This window comes from Eleutherodactylus coqui, chromosome 8 (genome assembly GCF_035609145.1).
Source record: "Eleutherodactylus coqui strain aEleCoq1 chromosome 8, aEleCoq1.hap1, whole genome shotgun sequence".
In the NCBI taxonomy this organism is placed as follows: domain Eukaryota; kingdom Metazoa; phylum Chordata; class Amphibia; order Anura; family Eleutherodactylidae; genus Eleutherodactylus; species Eleutherodactylus coqui.
Genome location: NC_089844.1, coordinates 209,323,278 through 209,346,014, shown reverse-complemented (window position 1 = coordinate 209,346,014; position 22,737 = coordinate 209,323,278). Strand labels below are relative to the sequence as shown.

Sequence of the window (22,737 nt, the reverse complement as noted above, 5' to 3'; positions counted from 1 at the left end):
ATTAACCAAAGCGATTCACCTGCCATCTTGGTTGGGCATGGCCAATTTTTACTGAGGTACATTAGTACTGTTGGTACACCAATTTTTTGGGGCCCTCACCTACAGTGTAATCATAGTAATTTCTATGTTCTTCGCCTGCACTCATGGTACAGAAAGGTGTGTGGGGTTGGCCTACACTTTAGCTACATAAATGTCACTTGTGCCTTGGCTATACTAAGGCTACTGAAATGGAACTAAGACTGCGCTCCCGCTATACTGCTGCTTCAGAATTGTTACTGGGGCCTGTCTTGAGTGCTACTATTGCTGACATGGAACGGACACGTGGAGAGGACACGTAGTGCCTCAAAAACATCCCCCTCCTCCTCCAACAGGGAAAACATTGTTGGCAAATGCCTTTGCATTGGTTCGTCTGGTGGCAGTCCAAGAATTTCACCTTTACCGACACAACAAGAGAGCCCCCCCACCATCCCCCCGCCACGGCCTACTTAATCCTGGCCACATTCCGAAAACCAACAAAATACAACCGTGCTACAAGGTCCGCAGTCACCACCACATTACCACCAACGCGGTTACTGTTAAGGTGCATATTACCAGTCTGACTGGGGCATGCAGACACCTTGACAGAATGAATAGTGTGTGGCACATAGGTTCCCCATTGCTATGCCCAGGTGTGCAGCTCCTGATGGCGGTGGCACAGGATTATATTTCTCATTGCTTCTGTACAGCATTGTGGGCTATCGCCCCGCCCCTATTAAAGAGGGTCGCTACCTAGCCGTGCCAACCCTCTGCAGTGTGTGCCTGCGGTCCCTCGTCGTGGCAGACGCACTTCTAAATAGACATGAGGGTGGTGTGGCATGAGGGCAGCTGAAGGCTGCGCAGGGACAGTTTGGTGTGCGCTGTGGGGGGGAGGGGGTGCGGTTGGGCAGCATGTAACCCAGGAGAAGTGTCAGTGGTGTGTCATGCAGGCAGTGATTGTGCTTTGTTGGAGGTAGTGTGGTGCTTAGCAAAGGTATGCCATGCTAATGAGGGCTTTTCAGAAGTAAAAGTTGTTGGGGGGGGGGGGCCCACTCTTGCCGCTATTGTGGCTTAATAGTGGGACCTGTGAACTTGAGATGCAGCCCAACATGTAGCCCCTCGCCTGCCCTATCCGTCACTGTGTCATTCCCATCACTTTCCTGAATTGCCCAGATTTTCACACATGAAAACCTTAGCGAGCATCGGCGAAATACAAAAATGTTCTGGTCGCCCATTGACTTCAATTGGGTTCGTTGTTCGAAACGAACCCTCGAGCATCACGGGAAGTTCGTTCCGAATAACGAACACCCGAACATTTTGGTGTTCGCTCATCTCTAGTGGGCAGCTTGTTTCCACCCATACTTCTGGTGGAGACAAGATACAACAGTAGCTTTGCAGGCATGCTTGGTGCATGGAGTACAACAAAAGTTACATTTGAAAGGCACATTTCATCTGTGTTTAGACGGATTACCCTGGGAATATGTGGGGACAGGTTCCCTTTAACATACCGTACAATACATACCGGGTAATCCTGACACATTCATGGTTTCTTTACCATACGCATGAAAAAATAGTTCTGCACATATAGATGTCAAACGAGTACAAATATGCCAGTTAAAAGGAATACCAACCTGAACGTTTACATCAGCGCCATTGGTAATTAATAGATCAAAACATTTTACGCCATGATTAGAGACTGCAGCAAAATGTAGCGGAGTGAAACCTTTGTTATTTTTCTGGTTCACACAAGCGCCGTGGTCAACCAGTTCTTTCGCTACTTTATCTTGACCGTTATAGCAGGCGATATGCAGAGCCGTATTTCCATAAAGGTTTTCCTCATCGGTCTGGGAGAACAAAAAGAGAATGGTGACAACAATGGTCATAGCAATATCATTGTGATCACACATACATATATAGGAATTTCTGTTGACTGCTCTCTATGGCAGAATGACTGGTACAATCTACACCAAATTTGCCATGTTGGTATATCAGGCACTTTTGAAGGTTTTAGACCCGGTTTCATCTCTCTAGGGTCTACCGTTCTCAGCAAATTGGAATACAAACAAATATTAAAAGGGTTGTCCAGTTACTTGAGACCCCTGCTTCAATTAGACCCCCTGTATTAAAATAATAAAGTGAACTATACTTACTCTGCCGCCGCCAGGATCCGGCTCTGCAACCCTGCTGTGGTCCCAGTGATTGCTATGAGAGATGATGTCACAGGAAATTAGATGACTACTGCAGCCAATGAGAGGCTCCTGGTATGGAGCTCAGGATGAGAGTGCTGTTTCGAAGAAATAAGTGGTGACCCTGCAGCATCTCATTGGCTGCTGCGGTCACCTGATTTCTTGTGACATCTGCCACAACAATCACTGGGACCAGAGCAAGGTTTCCTCTCAAAATGTAAGTTAATCTTGTAATGTAATCACAAAAACGAAATGCAACACAATAATCCAGTTAATGTCTGATGAGGCTTCATGGTCATGCAATGCGTGGGGTATAGAGCGTGACTACATGCCTTATTTGCAGTTCCCAGACTTGCTTCATATGCCTCATATCATGACAGTCAGAATGGGTGTTTGCCTACTGATCTATTGAACTCGGTGGGCATGGCACCCTTCCTGCATTCCATATGCCACACACTGCCCAGGCTTTTGCATCCACCAGCTAACTCCTCACGGCTTCCCTGTCTACGCTGGTTTGACTTGGAGAGCCAACTACCAATGAGCTCCAGAGGCTGAGGTGGTGTAGGGGGAAAGACAGTTCTGCATGTCGTTTGTCGGCAGAGTCCTCCCTACTGAAAGTAGAGTCTTACTAGGTGTAACAATAGGGGATTAGTCACTACTTGGGACCACCATGTTCCTTACAAGATGGTGGTGTCACTCTCAGAATCTTCAACTCACTACCGGAACTGTTTTACTATAGCAAACTGCGACCATCCCTTATCTCCACAAAGACAGTCTCTTAATTCGGGTAGCTGGCCCTTTAACTTTTGCAACAACCACACTTTTTCCTCTTGCAGTTTTGTATTTTTAGCTCTGCTGGCCCTTTAACTGCAATCACAGCAACTTCTCTGTGAAAACCACCATATTCCACACTTTCAGGACATCATGGCAACTTTGTATGCCATTGTCATTCCGCATCTGAAACACCACATGTGATAATAGGGGGATTTTCCTTTCAAAATGATGGCATTACTCTCAGGAACTCAACTCACAACTGGAACTCTCTTTATATCTGGCTTCTGCCAGTTTTGTTCTACCACCATTAACCCTTTCCAATCCACTGTCTGACGTCTAAAGACATTATGATTTAAGGCTGTACAGCTCCGATGTTGGAAGACGTCCGTCGGTGTTCTCTTACTGTATATTGCCAGCCTCTCTGCTGTTGGAGCCTCTCCAACCTGTCACCTCATGCAGTACTGGCTTTAGCCAGCATATAGCGCTGTTGTATAACAGCAGAAAAAGAGTAAGCCCCATAGAAAAACCAGGATACAAATTGGATTGGAAAGGGTTAAAAGTTTACAGCACTTCACACTTGACAATAAATTGGTACACAGATCAACGCCTGGCCGTTTGGCCTTTAACCATACATTCTATATCTCACAGGCCTAGTGCCTCAATGCTCGCAGTTCAACATAATCATATTCCTTACCAATACTCTTGCTGTAGTACAGAGGGTGCCTCTTCTCACATAGTCAGGTGCCACAGTCCCGGAAGCTAGTAGCTAAGAGATACACCTCCTTCCTCTGGTGCCTCCTGATTAACAAGCAGAGACACCCTTTCTATGCCAAATGGACTATTACTGAGCCCTCTAGTGACAATCTCTGGCATTGTACTGCCACATGGCAAAGACCAGATCCTATGCTGAACTGCAACTAAAAGAGGAGACGGTGACAGAGAATCAAATCTGGAAATAAGCCACAATCAAGTACTTTTCTCACTCGTTTACATAGTAACATAGTATGTAAGGCTGAATGAAGACAATGTCCATCTAGTCCAGCCTGTTAGCCTCCTGTGTTGATCCAGAGGAAGGCAAAAAAAACCCCAAGGGCAGAAACCAATTTAGCCCTTTTGGGGAAAAAATTCCTTCCTGACTCCCTAATGGCAATCAGACTGTTCCCTGGATCAACCCCTAATAGTTCCTACCTGTCTGTATACCCGGATTGACAATTAACCTAAGACTTGTATCCTATAATGTCCTTCCTTTCCAGAAAGACATCCAGTCCCTCTTACACTCCCCTATGGATCCTGCCATCACCACTTCCTCCGGCAGAGAGTTCCACAGTCTCACTGCTCTTACAGTAAAGAATCCCTTTCTGTGTTGGTGATGAAACCTACTTTCCTCTAATCGTAGCGGATGTCCTCTTGTTACCGTCGCGGTCCTGGGTATAAACAGATCGCGGGAGAGATCCATGTATCGTCCCCTCATGTACTTATACATGGTTATTTGGTCGCCTCTTAACCTTCTTTTTTCTGGGGTGAATAATCCCAGTTTGGATAGCCTCTCTGGGTATTCCAGTCCCGTCATTCCATGTATTAGTTTAGTTGCCCTTCTTTGAACCCCTTCAAGCACTGTGACATCTTTCCTGAGCCCCGGTGACCAGAACTGTACGCAGTATTCCATGTGAGGCCTGACAAGTGCCTTATATAATGGAAGGATGATGTTCTCGTCCTTCGCCCCTATACCTCTTTTAATGCACCCCAAGACTTTATTTGCCTTTGCAGCAGCTGACTGGCATTGGTTACTCCAGTTTAGTCTATTATCCACTAATACCCCCAGATCCTTTTCCATATCACTTTTTCCTAGCGGCACCCCATTTAGTGAATATTGGTGACATCCGTTCCTCCTGCCCATGTGCATAGTCTTACATTTATCAACATTGAACTTCATTTGCCATTTTTCAAACATGCTTTATCATCACTCGGGCTTTCTTACTGATTTTGGAACCCACTCATTCTATATCGGCACAGTGAGTACTGCTAGCGAGCTTAGGTTACCAGAAGAGCAAGTTAAGAAGTTGAGTCACTGGCATTCTGCTGCTATATTTGCCCTGACCGGTTAACTAATTGATTTTCTGTTTTATGAATTTGCCAGGCTCCCTGATTCATTGGTCATTCCTTCATCTTTGGGCAGAAAGAGGCTGCCATGTGCCCAAGTAGTACGTCTCCAGGTTTTCATGAGGCGGATGTCTTCTGGCAAAGTATCCTGGGCCTACATGGACTATAGATTTTACCCACAGTGGTTGAGATAATCCGACTTCTTCCTCTACCATCAGTAATACTAGTCCATGCAGGGGAAATGATCTTTGCCATGCCCGGCTGATGGAGCTTATATCCCTGTTGAATATTTGTTTCCAATGTAGTTCGAGTTTGTTCTAAGGTTATCCCTTGGGCAGTATGGAATGGAGCTAGAGATGGCACAGAGGTTCAATGGGCTAAGCACTTGTTGAATACATAATCTCCTGATTTATTGGGGTGAGGGGAGGTATAGTGGTGCGACTCAAACAACAGAATGGTGACAACAGAGGTCTCTAACTTCCAGATGGCGTCCGTATTACAGGCCGACATTTTTTTGCAGGATAGTGTAGAAAAAGCTCTGTTTTGTCTAAGTGGAGAAGAAGTATAGCATAGACTTAGGGTGCTTTCACATCTTTGTTGGAACCACCGGTCAGATGGGGTCAATTGGGTCCATTTAGTACTGTCCTAAGTTGGAGCCGTTTGGCCATGGGGATTCCCCTTTCCTACTCCCCGAACGGAGCAGAAAACTGACCTCCCCGACGCAGATGTGAAACTACTAGAGATGAGCGAGCACGCTCGGTAAGGTCAGTTACTCGAGCGAGCCTCGCTCATCTCGAGTAACTGCCTTCTGCTCCGAGCGTGCTCAGGGGGGTGGCGGGGGAGAGTAAGAGAGATCTGTCTTTCCCCCCTGAGCAGGCTCAGAGGAGAAGGCAGTTACTCGAGATGAGCGAGGCTCGCTCGAGTAACTGACCTTACCGAGCGTGCTCGCTCATCACTAGAAACTACCCTTCTGCTTATTTCTTATGATGGTCTGTCCCTTTAAAGGGCATTATGTTATAGCTACATGCTACGACTAATAATCGTAGACATACAGTTAGCACCGTGCTACTCAATCTCACGGTTTTCCAATGCTTATTTTGAGTTAGGCTTTCCAGCTATAGTTGTGTTAGATGGAAGAGCAGTACTCTGCTTCCCTATAGCTGCTATGATAGCGACCGCTCTGGTGCTTCCAGATTAAGCTCCGCCCCTGGCAGGCAGGGTGAGCAGGGAAAGTTGTGAGGACTGAACTGAGTGTGCGCCAAAAAATGGGCAGAGGAGCGCCTCACAGAGGGCTAAGACGGCCTTCCTAGAGAACAGGTGAGAAATTTCTCAGCACTCTACAGGTGCCCTATAAAAAGACAGAGTTGAACCACAGGAGGGTCCGGGCTTGCTGAAAGACAGAGCCCAGTAGGAAAAAGACTGAATGGGAGCTGAGCTATGCTGGGGCAGCTCGATTGCCTGTGCAGTTTGGCAGTAGCCTTGGGGGAACAGCTGGTATGGTTGGACCGTGACAAGGATCATTGAACGTGGCGGAGGGGGATGTCAGACATTTGTGGCATATCTTGTGTATATTCCAGAGATATCCAAGATTAGAATTCCTCTTTAATATAGAATATCTGAATTGTAGGTTTCCTTTGGTCACTCTTCCATTCTGGGGAAGGTATAAAAGTGAGAACGTGGCCCCGATACTTACTCCATTACTGAAGCTGAGAAGATGCTTCACGACGTTGACTTGACCGTTCGCTGCAGCGGCATGGAGCGGTGTGTAACCCTTCTTATCTTTACAGGTAACTTCAGCTCCACAGTTTATCAATAATGTCACAACTTCCAGATGACCTATAAAAGAGGTAGAGAAAACACACTGTGGGCGCGGAGCGTATATATCTACTCCTATCGCTGTAAAGCACATACTGTCCGCGCTCTTCGTGGGTGTAGGCATCACATCTTAACAGTGGCATCACGCCTACTGGGCAGCGTCCGGGAAGAGCACCCAGCTGTGCTGACAATTCAGTATAATGCGCTCTTTACCCCTTTAATGACCAGCAATTTCTTCATATTTTGCTTTTTTTTTTTTCATCCCCGTTTACGAGAGCCATATTTTTTTTTATTTTTCCAGTGACACATCAATATGAGGGCTCGCTGATTTTAAGGGACAAGTTGCATTTTTTAAATAGTACTATTTAATGAACCACATACTATAATGAAAAACTTCCAAACTTTTTAAGTGGAATGAAATGGGGGGGGGGGGGGGGGGGGAAAAACACACACACAATTGCGCCATGGATTTTGGGGACTAGTTTTTATGGCGTCCACAGTGCAGCCAAAATGACATAATAACCTTATCCTGCTAGTCAGTACACATGTATACAGGGTTTTTTTTAATTTCACATTACTATAAAAAAAAGAAATAGAACTTTAAAAAAAAAACCACTGTCACCATCTTCTGATTCCCCCCCCCCCCCCCCCTTCCCGCCATAACTTACTTTTCTGTTGATGGCGCTGTGTGAGAGATGAATTTTTGTAGGCCAACCTCAAGTTTTTACTGGAACCATTTTAGGGGTACATATAAGTGTTTTGATCACTTTTTATTCTATTACTATTTTTTAGTAGACAGCATGCCCAAAAACTCACAAGTCTGCCATGGGGTATCTGTTTTCTCATACCATGCACCGTGCAGGGGCCAACTGTAATCCCTCCCAGCATCCACAGTACTTGGAGGCTCTGGGATCAGGGTTGGTTCACAGTAAGAAGTATTTTGGACATTCAAAGTGGTCAAAATGTGAACAAACCTGCAAAGATCTGTTTTAATTCCAGGCTGTAACACAAGATAACTGAAGAACAAACATAAGGGAGGAAATACTTTCACACGGCGCTGTATTAATAGGCAAAAGGGGAGCAATATTCAAAGATTTTGTGGTTTTATGTAACTAAAGCTTCTTCATGGTGTAATCAAAGGTTATGCATGATCCTTTCGGGCTTTTTGTAAATCGCAAAAGTCAATAGAACTTTCTAATATTAAAATCGCATCACAATGTGTGTTTGTTGTGTTGCAGTGCGATAAGAAATAGGCTCCATAGGGAAACCTAGGAGAAAAAAAGAAGAAGAAAAAAAACGCACATCGCAGAAAGATAAGGCATGGATTTTTTGTTCTCTCAACATCTCATCAGTGAAAGCGTCGCTGATAGAATCCTTCATCCCGCTAAGTCAGAATTTAAATAAATAACTTGTAAATCATTGGTTTTGTAATCTGCTTTTTTACTGACTCTCGCATCACGTGAAAATTGCGCAATTTTCTCGCCCATGTGAATCCGCCCTCAGAGAGTGATAGTGCAGTGAGAAGGAAAGGTTAAGTGAAGAACAAGAGAAGGTTAGAATAAGGAAAGTTAGAGAAAGAAAGAGGATAAAGAAAAACTGGGAACGTGACAGCCGGAGACAGATCCTCTCCGGACGCCTGAGAGAACCTGCCAGATACAACGCATGATATAGAGAGCGGTATGTGAAGCGTCAGATACGAAGCACTGTCCTGAGGGCGGTATGTGAAGCGTCAGATACGAAGCACTGTCCTGAGGGCGGTATGTGAAGCGTCAGATACGAAGCACTGTCCTGAGGGCGGTATCTGAGGCGTCCGATACGAATCACTATCCTGAGGGCGGTATCTGAGGCGTCAGATACGAAGCACTGTCCTGAGGGCTGTATCTGAAGCGTCAGATACGAAGCACTGTCCTGAGGGCCGTAACTGAGGCGTCAGATACGAAGCACTGTCCTGAGGGCGGTATCTGAGGCGGCAGATACGAAGCACTGTCCTGAGGGCGGTAACTGAGGCGTCAGATACGAAGCACTGTCCTGAGGGCGGTATGTGAAGCGTTAGATACGAAGCACTGTCCTGAGGGCGGTAACTGAGGCGTCAGATACGAAGCACTGTCCTGAGGGCGGTATCTGAGGCGGCAGATACGAAGCACTGTCCTGAAGGCGGTATGTGAAGCGTCAGATACGAAGCACTGTCCTGAGGGCGGTATCTGAGGCGTCCGATACGAATCACTGTCCTGAGGGCGGTATCTGAGGCGGCAGATACGAAGCACTGTCCTGAGGGCGGTAACTGAGGCGTCAGATACGAAGCACTGTCCTGAGGGCGGTATGTGAAGCGTTAGATACGAAGCACTGTCCTGAGGGCGGTAACTGAGGCGTCAGATACGAAGCACTGTCCTGAGGGCGGTATCTGAGGCGGCAGATACGAAGCACTGTCCTGAAGGCGGTATGTGAAGCGTCAGATACGAAGCACTGTCCTGAGGGCGGTATCTGAGGCGTCCGATACGAATCACTGTCCTGAGGGCGGTATCTGAGGCGTCTGATACGAAGCACTGTCCTGAGGGCGGTATCTGAGGCGTCAGATACGAAGCACTGTCCTGAGGGCGGTATGTGAAGCGTCAGATACGAAGCACTGTTCTGAGGGCGGTATCTGAGGCGTCAGATACGAAGCACTGTCCTGAGGGCGGTATCTGAGGTGTCAGATACGAAGCACTGTCCTGAGGGCGGTATCTGAGGCGTCAGATGCGAAGCACTGTCCTGAGGGCGGTATCTGAGGCGTCAGATGCGAAGCACTGTCCTGAGGGCGGTATCTGAGGCGTCTGATACGAAGCACTGTCCTGAGGGCGGTATCTGAGGCATCAGATACGAAGCACTGTCCTGAGGGCGGTGTTACCATGCAGAGCGGCACTGGGTCCCGCGGCCGGCGCGCGCCACTCCGATGTCGGCTCCGGCGTCCCGGAGCTCTGCTGTCGGGGCTCTCCCGGGGGCGTGGAGCAGCCAGCGTGCAGCGGCGTGGGCGTGTCCGACCGTAGGGTGCCGCCTGCTCTCCTCCACCTCCCATATGCAACAGTGGGAGAGTCGGCCCCTCCCACTCTCCGCCCCTGGGTGGAGGCTTTAAGTTAAAAGGCTGGCAGTGACCTGAGCTCACTGCCAGTTATTGGTTCTGTTAGCCTCTAGTCAGGTCTGTCTCAGTCAGCTCTAGTTGCCAGTCAGTGTCCTTTCAGTTTGCCTGTGAGCTCCATCTCCAGCGTTACTCTGCTTTGTAAGTTCTGTTGGTCTGTTCCACCTGCCCCTTCTCTGTCGGCACTCTGTCCCCCATTAGTAGTTCCATCTAGGTAGTCGCCAGGTCCATAGCCAGAGCAGGGACCGCCGCCCAGTTGTCCGCCTGGGGTTAGCCAGGGCCGAGGCAAGTAGGCAGGGACAGTGGGGTGCGGGAAGATCAGGGCACCCCACCTGGCGCTCGGGGGGCAGAGTGCCGTAACATAATAACTGGCTATTAAAACTGTTTTGTCATGGAGGCAATCAGTTCCCTCACGAACCAGCTGCAGGCCCTGGTGCCTGTGATCCAGGATTTATCCGCCCGCATGGTGGCCCAGGAGCAGCGGGGGGTGTCGCAGGGGCCGGACGCCTCAACCAGCCCAGAACCCAAGTGCCCTCTTCCCGAGGCGTTTTCTGGGGAGACGAACAAGTTTTTTGTTTTCCGACAGGCGTGTCACCTGTTTTTTCGGATGCGTCCCCGTTCTTCCGGGTCAGAGGCTCAGAGGGTCGGGCTGATAATGTCCCTGCTGCGGGGCTCTGCTCAGACGTGGGCTTTTTCCATCCCCGAGGATTCCTCCCGCCTGCAGTCTGTGGACTCCTTTTTCCAGGAACTCGGGGGTATCTTCGATGAACCGGACCAAGCGGGGTTGGCGGTTTCGCGATTGTTGGCGCTGCGGCAGGAGTCGTCTTGTGTGGAGGATTATTGCTCCAACTTCAGACGCTCTGCAGGTGATACATCATGGAACGATAGCGCTCTGATAGACGTTTTTCTGCAGGGCCTCTCGGACGCAGTTAAAGACCTGTTAATTTCCCATCCCGTTCCCGGGTCCTTAAGGGAGGCTATGGAGCTAGTGGTGAAGGCAGATAGGAGGCTCAGGTCTAGGAAGCAGGACAGGCAGACCCGTAGAGTCAGGGAGGTCGGTTGCCCTGGTCCCTCTCCCTCCTTACCAGTCTCTGTGCCCGAGCCGATGGAGGTGGATCCGCTGGACCCCAAAGAGCGACGCCGGATCCGTTTGTTGCATCGTCTCTGCCTCTACTGCGGGAAAGCTGGACATCGGGTGATAACCTGCCCACTGAGGTTTCAACGCTCGCAGCCGGAACTGGCGGAAAACTCCGAGTCCTAGGCGATTGTAGGGAGGATCGCCTAGGACTTCAGGTACTTCCTAAACTTTTGGTACCGTGTCATGTTAGATTCTGGGATTTTACCCGATCAGGGCGGGCGTTTATTGATTCCGGAGCAGCCGCTAACTTGATAAGTCTGTGTTTTGTCCGTTCTCTGATGGCGGAATTTGTGGCGCTGAAGACGCCAATTCATTTTACCAGTATTGATGCTACCCCTCCCTCTACAGACCTGGTACGATGGAGGACCCCAAGATTACAGTTCACGGTGGGGATCCTCCACTCGGAGGAACTGTCTTTCCTGGTTATGGAAAAAATGTCGGTTGATGTGGTGCTTGGTATGCCCTGGTTGGCACTGCACAATCCCCAATTTGATTGGTCCACCCGGGAATTGACTCATTGGGGATCATCCTGTCATAATCACCTGTCTACCATAGCTGTGTGCTCCGCAGATACGGTGCTCATTCCGGAGTATTTGTCAGACTTTCAGGATGTATTCTCCAAAAAACTGTCTAAGGCTCTGCCCCCTCATAGGGAGTGGGACTGTGGTATTGATCTGATTCCCGACAGCCCCATCCCTAAGGGAGCTATTTTCAATTTGTCAGGCCGTGAGCATGAAGCCCTCAAGTCCTATGTCTCGGAGGCTCTGGCCAACCAACATATCCGGCCGTCCAGGTCCCCTGCCGGGGCAGGTCTCTTCTTTGTAGAGAAGGACGGGACACTAAGGCCTTGTGTGGATTATCGGGCCTTAAATAAAATCACTGTGAAGAACCAGTGCTCCTTGCCCCTAATTCCTGACTTGTTGAATCAGGTGGTAGGGGCCCACTGGTTCTCCAAACTGGACTTGTGGGGGGCTTACAATTTAATTCGCATTAGAGAGGGAGATGAATGGAAGACGGCGTTCAACACCCCGTTAGGACATTTTGAATGTCTGGTCATGCCTTTTGGACTTTGTAACACCCCCGCTGTGTTTCAGGGTTTTATGAACGCGGTCTTCCACGACTTCCTGGGGGTATTTCTGGTCATCTATCTTGACGACATTCTGGTGTACTCGCCTGACTGGGACTCACATGTGCGACACCTGAGGTTGGTCCTGACCCGTTTGCGCGAGTATCAACTTTTTGTCAAGTTAGAGAAATGTACATTTGGTTCTAAACAAGTATCTTTCCTTGGTTATGTGATTTCACCCACGGAGATTCAGATGGAGTCTGATAAAGTAGCAGCAATCTCCCAATGGGTCAGACCAGACAACCTCAAGGCTCTCCAGCGGTTCTTGGGTTTTGCAAATTTTTACCGCAAATTCATTAGGAATTACTCAGTTATTGCTCAACCTCTGACCGACCTGACTAAGAAGGGGGCCGACTTGGGTAAGTGGTCGCCTGCAGCCCTTGAGGCCTTTAGCTGTCTAAAGGGCATTCACGACTGCCCCGGTGCTAATACAGCCGGACGCAAGACTACCCTTTTTTATTGAGGTAGATGCGTCTGAAGTGGGGACAGGAGCAGTATTGTCGCAGGAAGTCAGTGGGAGGTCTGGGTATAGCCCATTTGCGTTCTTTTCGCGGAAGTTCAATTCAGCAGAGCGCAACTACGACGTGGGTAACCGTGAATTATTGGCTATCAAATGGGCTCTGGAAGAGTGGTGACACCATCTTGAGGGTGCTAGGCACCCAATTACCGTATATACTGATCACAAGAATCTGGTATATCTCGCCAATGCGAAAAGACTCACAGCTCGTCAAGCCAGGTGGGCGCTGTTCTTCGCCAGGTTTAATTTCGTCGTGACATATATCCCAGGAGAGAAGAACGTGAAGGCGGACGCCCTGTCACGGAGTTTCGGGGTACCGAATAGTGAGACCATGACTCCCGAGAATATCTTAGCCCCCGGCGTGGTGGTGGCAGCTGTAGAGTCTAACTTCGTCCCTCAACTACAGGATGCTCAGCAGGACGCTCCTTCGAGGGTGCCAGAGGGCAGATGGTTTGTGCCAGAGACCCTACGCCCTAGAGTCATGGATGAGTCTCACTCGTCGATTCTCGCCGGGCATCCAGGGTTCCAGGGGACCCTGGAGCTTTGTTCCAGACACTTCTGGTGGCCAGGCATGTCTCAGGAGATTTGCAACTTTGTGAGGGGTTGCTCGGTCTGTGCTCGCAATAAGAGTCGGCGGCATCCTCCGGAGGGTCTTCTGAGACCGCTACCGGTTCCTTCCAGTCCATGGTCGCACTTATCAGTAGATTTCATCACTGACCTACCAGAATCCCAGAAGTGCACCACTATCTTAGTGGTGGTCGACCGGTTCTCAAAGATGGCACATTTTGTGGCGTTAAAAAAGCTACCCCCGGCAAAAGAATTCGCCACGATTTTTGTAAAGGAAATAATTTGCCTACATGGGGTTCCCCAAAATATTGTATCTGATCGCGGGGTTCAGTTTGTGTCGCAGTTTTGGCGTGCCTTCTGCAGAAACCTAGGAACGTCACTTTCCTTCTCTTCAGCGTTCCACCCACAGACTAATGGTCAGACTGAGCGGAAGAACCAAGATTTAGTGCAATATTTACGGTTGTTTGCTAGCGAAAAGGCTCATCAGTGGGCAGAGTTCCTGCCGTTGGCAGAGTTTGCACTAAACAACCGCCTTTGTTCTTCCACTGGGGTATCTCCATTTTTTGTGTGTATACGGTCAGCATCCTCGCTTCCTTACAGCAATCCCTACTCCGTCGGTCTGTCCTGCAGCTGATGTCGCCACAGATACGCTTCGGGGAGTATGGAAAGAGGTACAGAGAAACTTGGAGGCAGTGGAGGCCCGTATGCAGTTGCGTAGTAGGAAAAGTCTGTCGGTGTCTGAACCTTACAGGGTGGGACAGAAGGTATACCTGTCTTCTAAAAATCTCAAATTGCGGGTCCCGTCCTTGAAGCTGGCGCCACGTTACGTGGGGCTGTTTGCCATCACACGGGTGGTGAACCTACTCGCCTACGAGCTGGGGTTGCCAGCCACATGGAGGGTTCACAGGGTATTCCATAAGTCGCTATTGAAACCTTTTGTCCCTTCGGTGATGTCCCCCTCCGCCCACCCTGGTCCAGGATGAAGTTGAATACAAGGTCCAGGAGATACTGGATTCTCGTCGGTGTCGAGGAACCTTACAATATTTGGTGGCCTGGAAGGGGTTTTTCAGTTTGTCTGTGAGCTCCATCTCCAGCGTTACTCTGCTTTGTAAGTTCTGTTGGTTTGTTCCACCTGCCTCTTCTATCAGCACTCTGTCCCCCATTAGTAGTTCCATCTAGGTAGTCGCCAGGTCCCTAGCCAGAGCAGGGACCGCCGCCCAGTTGTCCGCCTGGGGTTAGCCAGGGCCGAGGCAAGTAGGCAGGGACAGCGGGGTGCGGGAAGTTCAGGGCACCCCACCTGGCGCTCGGGGGACAGAGTGCCGTAACAGGCGGTATCTGAGGGGTTAAGTAGTAAAGAAGCATCCTATGTTGTGCACACAGCCAGAACATCCCTGGGAGGTGAAGCATCAGTGTTACCTTCGCCAGAAGGGGGGGGGGGGGGGGGCTGATGTTTTGCACTACGTACAGTACTAAGTCTTACCTGTGTGGGCTGCCCAGTGCAGCGCTCTTCTGTCCCTCTTGTCAAATGCATTTATATTTGCTCCTCTTGCAATCAGCAGGTTAACCATCTGCAAAAGTCAGGCCTGTGTATTAGCAGGGAATGTTCATAGGTCCGGATTTTTTTTTTTAAAGGGGTTGTCCAATTGTAAATTACTGATAGCCTATCCGTGGGACAACTGTCTGGGATTCTCATTGCTTGTACACTGAACTGATTTCTGCAGAAAGCAGACAGCTCTGTTCCAACACCATTGGCCATTGAAGTGAAGGGCCTGTAACACCAAGTCTGGCCACTGCACTGAAAATGGAGCCGCCTGCTTCCTGCAGAAATGTGCTCAGTGAAAAGCGGAAGTGAACAAACTATCTGTGGGGGACCCGGGTGGCAGACCCCTGCCGATTTACTATTGATGACCTATCCTGTGGGTGGCTCTCAATACTTTGTAACTGAGCAACCCCTTTAATTAGTTAGAATTCTTAAATATCAATTAGTAGTCATATAGAATTGATGTATTCAGACACTTCTTTTATGTAAAAAAGAACCATGGTGAAGGGAATTGTTATTTAAACAGAATTGCGCATATTTGGGCCAGTTTCACGCCAGCACATTTGTATAGTCCGTAATACGGACGCATGGCTGATGATGTATTCCATCCGGATTTGCTTTAATTGGTATTATTTTTAACTGGGCTAAAAAAAGATAAATTACTTGCCCAATACACTAAATGTCAAACCAATCCCTCCGCTAGAAGTTGTCGGAGGGATGCGATTATACCGTTGATATAAGTGATTACAAGATCAGAGCAACAGGGTCATTTACTGTGGAGAACTGACCCCTTGTAAGGGAGGCTCTAGTACCCTGTTGTACCGCCTCTAGCTTGGATACAAGATGTGATATGGGCGGGCATGGAGGCTCTAGTACCCTGTTGTACCACCTCTAGCTTGGATACAAGATGTGATATGGGCGGGCATGGAGGCTTTAGTACCCTGTTGTAGCGCCTCTAGCTTGGATACAAGATGTGATACGGGCAGACATGGAGGCTCTAGTATTCTGTTGTACCTCCTCTAGCTTGGATACAAGATGTGATACAGGCAGGCATGGAGGCTCTAGTACCCTGTTGTATCGCCTCTAGCTTGGATACAAGATGGGATACAGGTGGGCATTGAGGCTCTAGTACCCTGTTGTACCGCCTCTAGCTTGGATACAAGATGTGATATGGGTGGGCATGGATGCTCTAGTACCCAGTTGGGCTGCCTCTAGCTTGGATACAACATGTGATATGGGCGGGCATGGAGGCTCTAGTACCCTGTTGTACCGCCTCTAGCTTGGATACAAGATGTTATACAGGTGGGCATGGAAGCTCTGGTACCCTGTTGTACCACCTCTAGCTTGGATACAAGATGTGATATGGATGGGCATGGACGCTCTAGCACCCTGCTGTGCCACCTCTAGCTTGGATACAAGATGTGATATGGGCAAACATGGAGGCTCTAGTACCCTGTTGTACCGCCTCTAGCTTAGATACAAGATGTGATACGGGGGACATGGAGGCTCTAGTACCCTGCTGTACTGCCTCTAGCTTGGATACAAGATGTGATACGGGGGGCATGGAGGCTCTAGTACCCTGTTGTACCTCCTCTAGCTTGGATACAAGATGTGATACAGGTGGGTATGGAGGCTCTAGTACCCTGTTGTACCGCCTCTAGCTTGGATACAAGATGTGATACAGGCAGGTATGGAGGCTCTAGTACCCTGTTGTACCACCTCTAGCTTGGATACAAGATGTGATATGGGTGGGCATGGAGGCTCTAGTACTCTGTTGTACCGCCTCTAGCTTGGATACAAGATGTGATACAGGTGGGCATGGTCGCTCTAGTACCCTGTTGTACCGCCTCTAGCTTGGATACAAGATGTGATATGGGCAGACATGGAGGCTCTAGTACCCTGTTGTACCGCCTCTAGCTTGGATACAAGATGTGATACGGGCAGCCATAGAGGCTCTAGTACCCTGTTGTACCGCCTCTAGCTTGGATACAAGATGTGATATGGGTTAGCATGGAGGCTATAGCACTATGCTGTACCGCCTCTAGCTTGGATGCAGGAGGTGGTACGGTGTAAGAAGAGGTCACTACACACAAGGGGCCTCTAAGAGTCTTCAATAGGCCCGGGGGGGGGGGGGGGGGGGGGGGGGAACGGACCACTTTTAGGGCCTTCGGTGTCCGTCCATCTAATCACCACAACTCTCAGCATTTGTATATCTGGCTGAGATGGAACTGCAGGACGAGTTCTGCAGCAGAACGACAGCTTCTTCTGTGGGCCGGATTGTTTTTCACAAAGAGTGTAGAAGGTAATACCAATGAACGCAAAAAAGAGCGGAGATCTCGAGCAGCGGGCAGAGAGGAGTATATGCCTGTCTGTTGTTTTACTGCATTCAGAACACACTTTACTAAATAAAGATCTCGGACCGCCCCTTTAATATAACAGAAGCCATTGTAAAGCTATTGAAAAAGGCAAATAAAGTGTCTCACAGAAAGTTACCATAACGCGTTAAGATTCCTTGGCTGTAGTAGTATTTTTCATCAAAAATGGGCCAACGTAGCACATGCTACATATTTTAACCCCTTAGGCCTCATGTCCACGGGGAAAATCAGGCCCGCTCCGGATTCTCCATGGAGAATCTGTAGCAGGTCCCTCCTGCCCTGCGGACATGAGCGCTTAAAATAGGAATTTAAAAGAATTAACTCACCCGCAGCGGACCGGGAGGGTCTTCTCTTCCTCACGGCCGGCGGATAAACTCGTCACGCCGGCGGCACGTCGCCGGCACGCTGCGCGCATGCGCCGGGCACATCCGCCGAGCCGAAGCAAGAAAGATCCGGCCGTGAGGAAGAGAAGACCTTCCCGGTCCGCTGCGGGTGAGTTAATTCTTTTAAATTCCTATTTTAGGTCTCCCGCGGGCTTCTATTGCAGCCTATGGAAGCCGTCCGGATCCGCGGGAGACCCCCACGACAATGGAGCATGGTCCAGATTTTTTCATGCTCCTTTTTTTTTAAATCCCTTTTACTGACCATCTGCGGGTATTTATCTACCCCGCGGGTGGTCAATGCATCCCTATGGGGTGCGGATCCGCGTGCGGGAGAAGAGTTAAAATCTGCTGTGGATTTTAATTCTTCTTTTGCCCGTGGACATGAGGCCTTAGTGACGCAGCCTATTTTAGACCTAAGAACGCACAGATTTGTGGGATAGCCATAACTATCATATTTTTCCGTCTCTGTTGCCGTATGAGGGCTTGTTTCTTGTGTGACGAGTTGTAGTTTTTATTGGCACCATTTTTCAGTTACATTTAATGTTTTACATAACTTATTTGTTTGGGAGGGCAGGAAGAAAAAAAACCTTCAATTTTGCCATTGTTTTTGGATTTTTCCTTTAGGGTGCCTGCACACGAGCAGAATTTCCAGTGCGTTATTTTAGGCACATAATCCGCCCCAGACCGCAGCCAATATACTCCTATGAGGATCCGCAGTTGTCCCCAGACGGACGGATGTGTATCGCGTTTTTTCACGCGAGTGAAAAAATCTGTGACCTGTTCTAATTTTGGTCGGATCATGCGCGTGAAGCCTCCAATACAAGTGAATGGGTGCGTTTTTTCACGCAGTACATCCGGAGTGCAGCTGCAGATGGAGTCACTGGTTGCTATGACTACAGGAAGTAGGCATGGTAGGAGGCGTCCCAGCACACAGCACAGAGCTTCACAGGCACATTTCAACTGCAGATCTGTCCTTTCAGTCCCCTCATCTACCAGACAGCAGCCAGCAGACACCAGCCAGGGTGCACCCAGTACCTCCTTTTTTTCCTGGGGGGCTCTTCCTCCTCCGTTACCGCAGTACGTCCGAAAAAAGTTACATGGATCAACCATGCCCACAAAGACATCTGCTCACCGGGTGAAAGCATGTTGCCAGAATAATTTAACGGTGCTCGCACAAGCAAGAGGGACAAAACGGAGTCTGGGTGGTGGTTGTTAAGCTGTTTTCCAGGGAATGGGCAGTTCTCTAGGGGTTGGGTTTACAATAAGGGTGTCTTCCGGATTTTTCTGCGCGTTTTTTTCCGCAACACATCCGCGTATATCCGCGCGTGATTTTTCACGCATCCGCACCTATCCGCAAGCACATTTAGGTACCATACGCTCGTGAAAATCCGCTAGCGGAATCCGGAACGCTCGTGTGCAGGCGGCCTTACAGTGTTAATTATGCAGCATAAATGACTTGATGTTTTTTTAAACCTTATTTTGGAAAGTATTTTCTATTGCATCACTCTATTCACAGTGCCAGAACTTTATTTTTCCATGGACGGAGCTCTGTGAGGGTTGTATGTTTTTTTTGCATATATTCCTTAGCGGTGGGGGAGTTTGAGCGTTTCCTAGAGACCATATTTAGTCTTTGTATCCACATAATTTTACTGATTTTAATGATTTGTTGTTTTACTACAGCAAACCAATGTAAGTAGGGTGCTGCCCACTGTGATTGGATACTTATATACTTCTTTGTTCTACTTTTTGCGATAAAAACTCTTGTGAGCGGCTACTTCCTGCAGAAGAGCTTTGGAACAAGACCTGATTGCTGCATGTTCTGTTCTTCTCCATATACCCTCACAACCCCCCCTAAAAACTTATATGGAGATCAAGCATCAGATATGCCAAGAGGCCTTGCAAGGCGAAGACAAAATGTATCTTGAACACAAGGAAGAAACAGACGAAGGCCGCGTGTACTTGGCCGTTTTCCCAGAAGTGCCTTATCAAGATGGAGACCGCTCAACTATGCATCTGAACTTTCACTGTCTCAGGCCGGAAATCCGGACTTCCCATATATGGTTATGCGGTGAATTTTAGCCAATGAGCCCATCACCCATTTCTAGTGATGAGACAAAAGGGTATAAGATCTCATGTAATCTGTAATAAAGGGGCAGCGCAGTCATGTCCCCGTGTGAGAAACTATACCAGACCTCCGTGTGGTGTTTTCTTCTTACCGCCGGCAGCGGGGCAAGTGGGGTGGGCCTGATTGGTGCTGTACTTAGAATTTCCCTGACAGCACCATAGAGGTAATTGGGAATATCTGGTTGATGAGTCTTCGATACCTCTGAAGTATCACCTAAACTAAGTTATTATCTAACATGGCCCTTTAACACTTACTGTACCAGGATAAATATGGAGACTTGTTTGCTAGCAAAGAACGAACAGAAAAAAGTGAAAGAATAGAATTTTACCACTTACCTCTAATTGACCAGCCATCGCAGCATGATGCAAGGCTGTGTGGCCTCCTCTGTCAGACACATTCACACTGCTCAGCAATGGAATTATTAATTCTGCGCACTTGACCGATTTATTTGCTGCCGCCACATGGAGGGGTGTTTGCCACTTTTTATCTCTAGCATTGACATCAGCAGAGTGTTTTATCAATACCTGCACCGCTTCCTGAAAGGGACAGATTTCCCAAAATGTCAGATTAGAAATTATAAGGGTTTGTCCATGGTTGGAAAAAACAAAGCTGCTTTCTTGCAGCTCAGCTCCATCAAAGTGAATAGAAGCTGAGATGCAATACCAGATACAACCTTATGTACAAGGGTGGCGCTGTGTCTGGAAGAAAGCAGCCATGTTTTCAAAACCCTAGATAACCGCTTTACAGAGGAAAACCTTTTGGTCCTGTAAAGATGCAACAAATTACCCTACAGAATGTGTATATTTACTCTGTATGCTGCGAGTATCAAATATAATCATCATTATTGGAACTGGAAATGGAAATGATATATTTTTTGTTTATTTTATTTTTGAAGTATTAGGTAACTTTGACAAATGGGATCTAACTAGATGAGTGAAAATCGATAGATCGGTGGGGGTCCAACCATTGGGACTGCCATTGATCCCCAGAACGAGGAACCTATGTCCTCCATCTTTTGCAGTGCAGGATGGATTCTGCCTATTTCCCTAACATAGCAGTGAATGGTCCTCTGGTTGCACATGCGCGGCTCCATTCATTTCAATGGGGCAAACTGATAGTTGATTGCTATGCTTGGCTATTTTCATCAGACTCATTGAAACGAATGGAGTGGTTTTCCCAAGGGCTTTGGGAGACATCTACCTAGAAGGGTTGTACCAAGACTGCAAGTTATGCCCTATGCACAGGATAGGGGATAATGTACTGATTGGTGGGTGGTCTCACAGCTGAGTCCCTGACCAATCTCCAGAATGTCCTGTTCTGCCTGTCACTGTGGGAGGGGGGAGTCACTTCATTTTAATGCGGCTGACGGAAATACCCTCGCAGGTTCTGTTTGGCCATCTCCGCAGCCTCATCGAAAGTGAACGGGCAACGGTGCGCTTGCGCAACCAACACTCCATTTAGTTTCCTTCTCACTGCGAGGTGTGCATGGGAACCCCAAACTCGAGACCCCCACCGATCAGCAAGATATAACCTATGCATATTCTATGGATAGACGTTAACTTTCAATCGTCGTACCGCCCCTTTGACTATAAAATATCACTCAATTGTTACACTTATGCTGTCAATCCTAGGTGCAGCATGTTAACTGGCCATCTCTGACTCACCATTGGCCACCCCTCCTGACGCAGAATGCCAATGGTTACTATGGTGACCCTGGGCCCAGTGAAGACTCTCAGAGTAGCCATGCATCTAACCAGGTAACTATAGAGGGTGCAGGGGATGCGGTTGCATTCGGGCCCAGGAGCCTTAGGGGGCCCATAAGGCTTCTCTTCTCCATATAGGGAACCCAGTACTATGAGTAAAGCATTATAGTTGGGGGCCCTGTTACAAGTTTTGCATCGGGGACCGGGAGCTTCAACTATACGCCTCTGCATCTAACCACATTAAGCCCTGCTAGTGTCCCGTAGCAGGGCTTAATATACTGTATGAATGTTAAAATTACAATACACTGTTAGGGCTCCTTCACACAAACTTATATTGGGTGCCGTTTTCACTGCCGGACGATATATGCCACAATCTGATGCTTTGGATTCCAATGCAGCAGATCACACAGGTGTATTCCTGCGGCATAAAAGCACCCAGCTGGCCAATATACCGCTGGGCGCTTTTTTTCTGCAGGGTAGGAAAGATAGTCCTGGAACTATCTTTCTGCCCGGAATACACCAGCTGCTGCATAGACTCCCACGGGAGCCTATGACAGCTATCGGAGAGGGGAGGTGGGAGGCTGCTAAACTGCCACCCCCTTCTCTCCTCCTCTCTCCTCTACTCTGGCTGTTTGCAATGGGGGAGAGCAGAGCTAAGCTCCGCCCCGCTCCACCCCCTCCTATTGCTAGCTGCCGACAAGGGGCGGGGGAAAAAATTTTTAAACTGAAAATATGAAAGTTGACAAAACCTTTTTCTATTTTTCCCACAAAATTTGAACCATAAAGAAAATAAACATAAATGCATTGCCATGTCTGAAAAAACTGAACATTCTAAGAAAAAGAAATTATGACAGAATTGCTGGTTATTTTTGGTCACCCTGTGTCACAAGAAAAACTAAAAAGTAAATAAGATTTATTTATTTTATTTTTTCATAAAAAGTAATAAAAATCTCTTGAGTACCCAAAAATGGCAGCAATAAAAACTACTGCTGGCCCTGCAAGAAAGGAGCCCCCATACACCGCCAGAAAACTAATAAAGTCATGGGGCTTCAAATATGCCAAAAAGTCATTTTTATGTCTCCATTAGAGATGAGCGAGCGTACTCGGAAAAGCACTACTCGCTCGAGTAATTTGCTTTATCCGAGTATCGCTGTGCTCGTCCCTGAAGATTTGGGTGCCGCTGCGGCTGACAGGTGAGTCGCAGCGGGGAGCAGGGGAGAGCGGGCGGGAGAGAGGGAGAGAAAGATCTCCCCTCCGTTCC

The 22,737-nt window shown here is 48.4% G+C and overlaps 1 protein-coding gene across 2 annotated transcripts in view; it reads right to left on the bottom strand.

The window, feature by feature from the left end:
* ANKRD44 (ankyrin repeat domain 44) overlaps positions 1–22,737 on the bottom strand; it is a 152,661-nt gene that overhangs the window by 91,798 nt on the left and 38,126 nt on the right. For both annotated transcript variants that reach the window (XM_066577276.1, XM_066577277.1), the window contains 4 exons: positions 20,109–20,309; positions 14,831–14,918; positions 6,769–6,911; positions 1,647–1,859 (listed from right to left, as the gene is read on the bottom strand). In XM_066577276.1, coding sequence (XP_066433373.1) covers positions 1,647–1,859; positions 6,769–6,911; positions 14,831–14,918; positions 20,109–20,309 — 645 coding nt within the window. The remainder of the gene's footprint in view (positions 1–1,646; positions 1,860–6,768; positions 6,912–14,830; positions 14,919–20,108; positions 20,310–22,737) is intronic.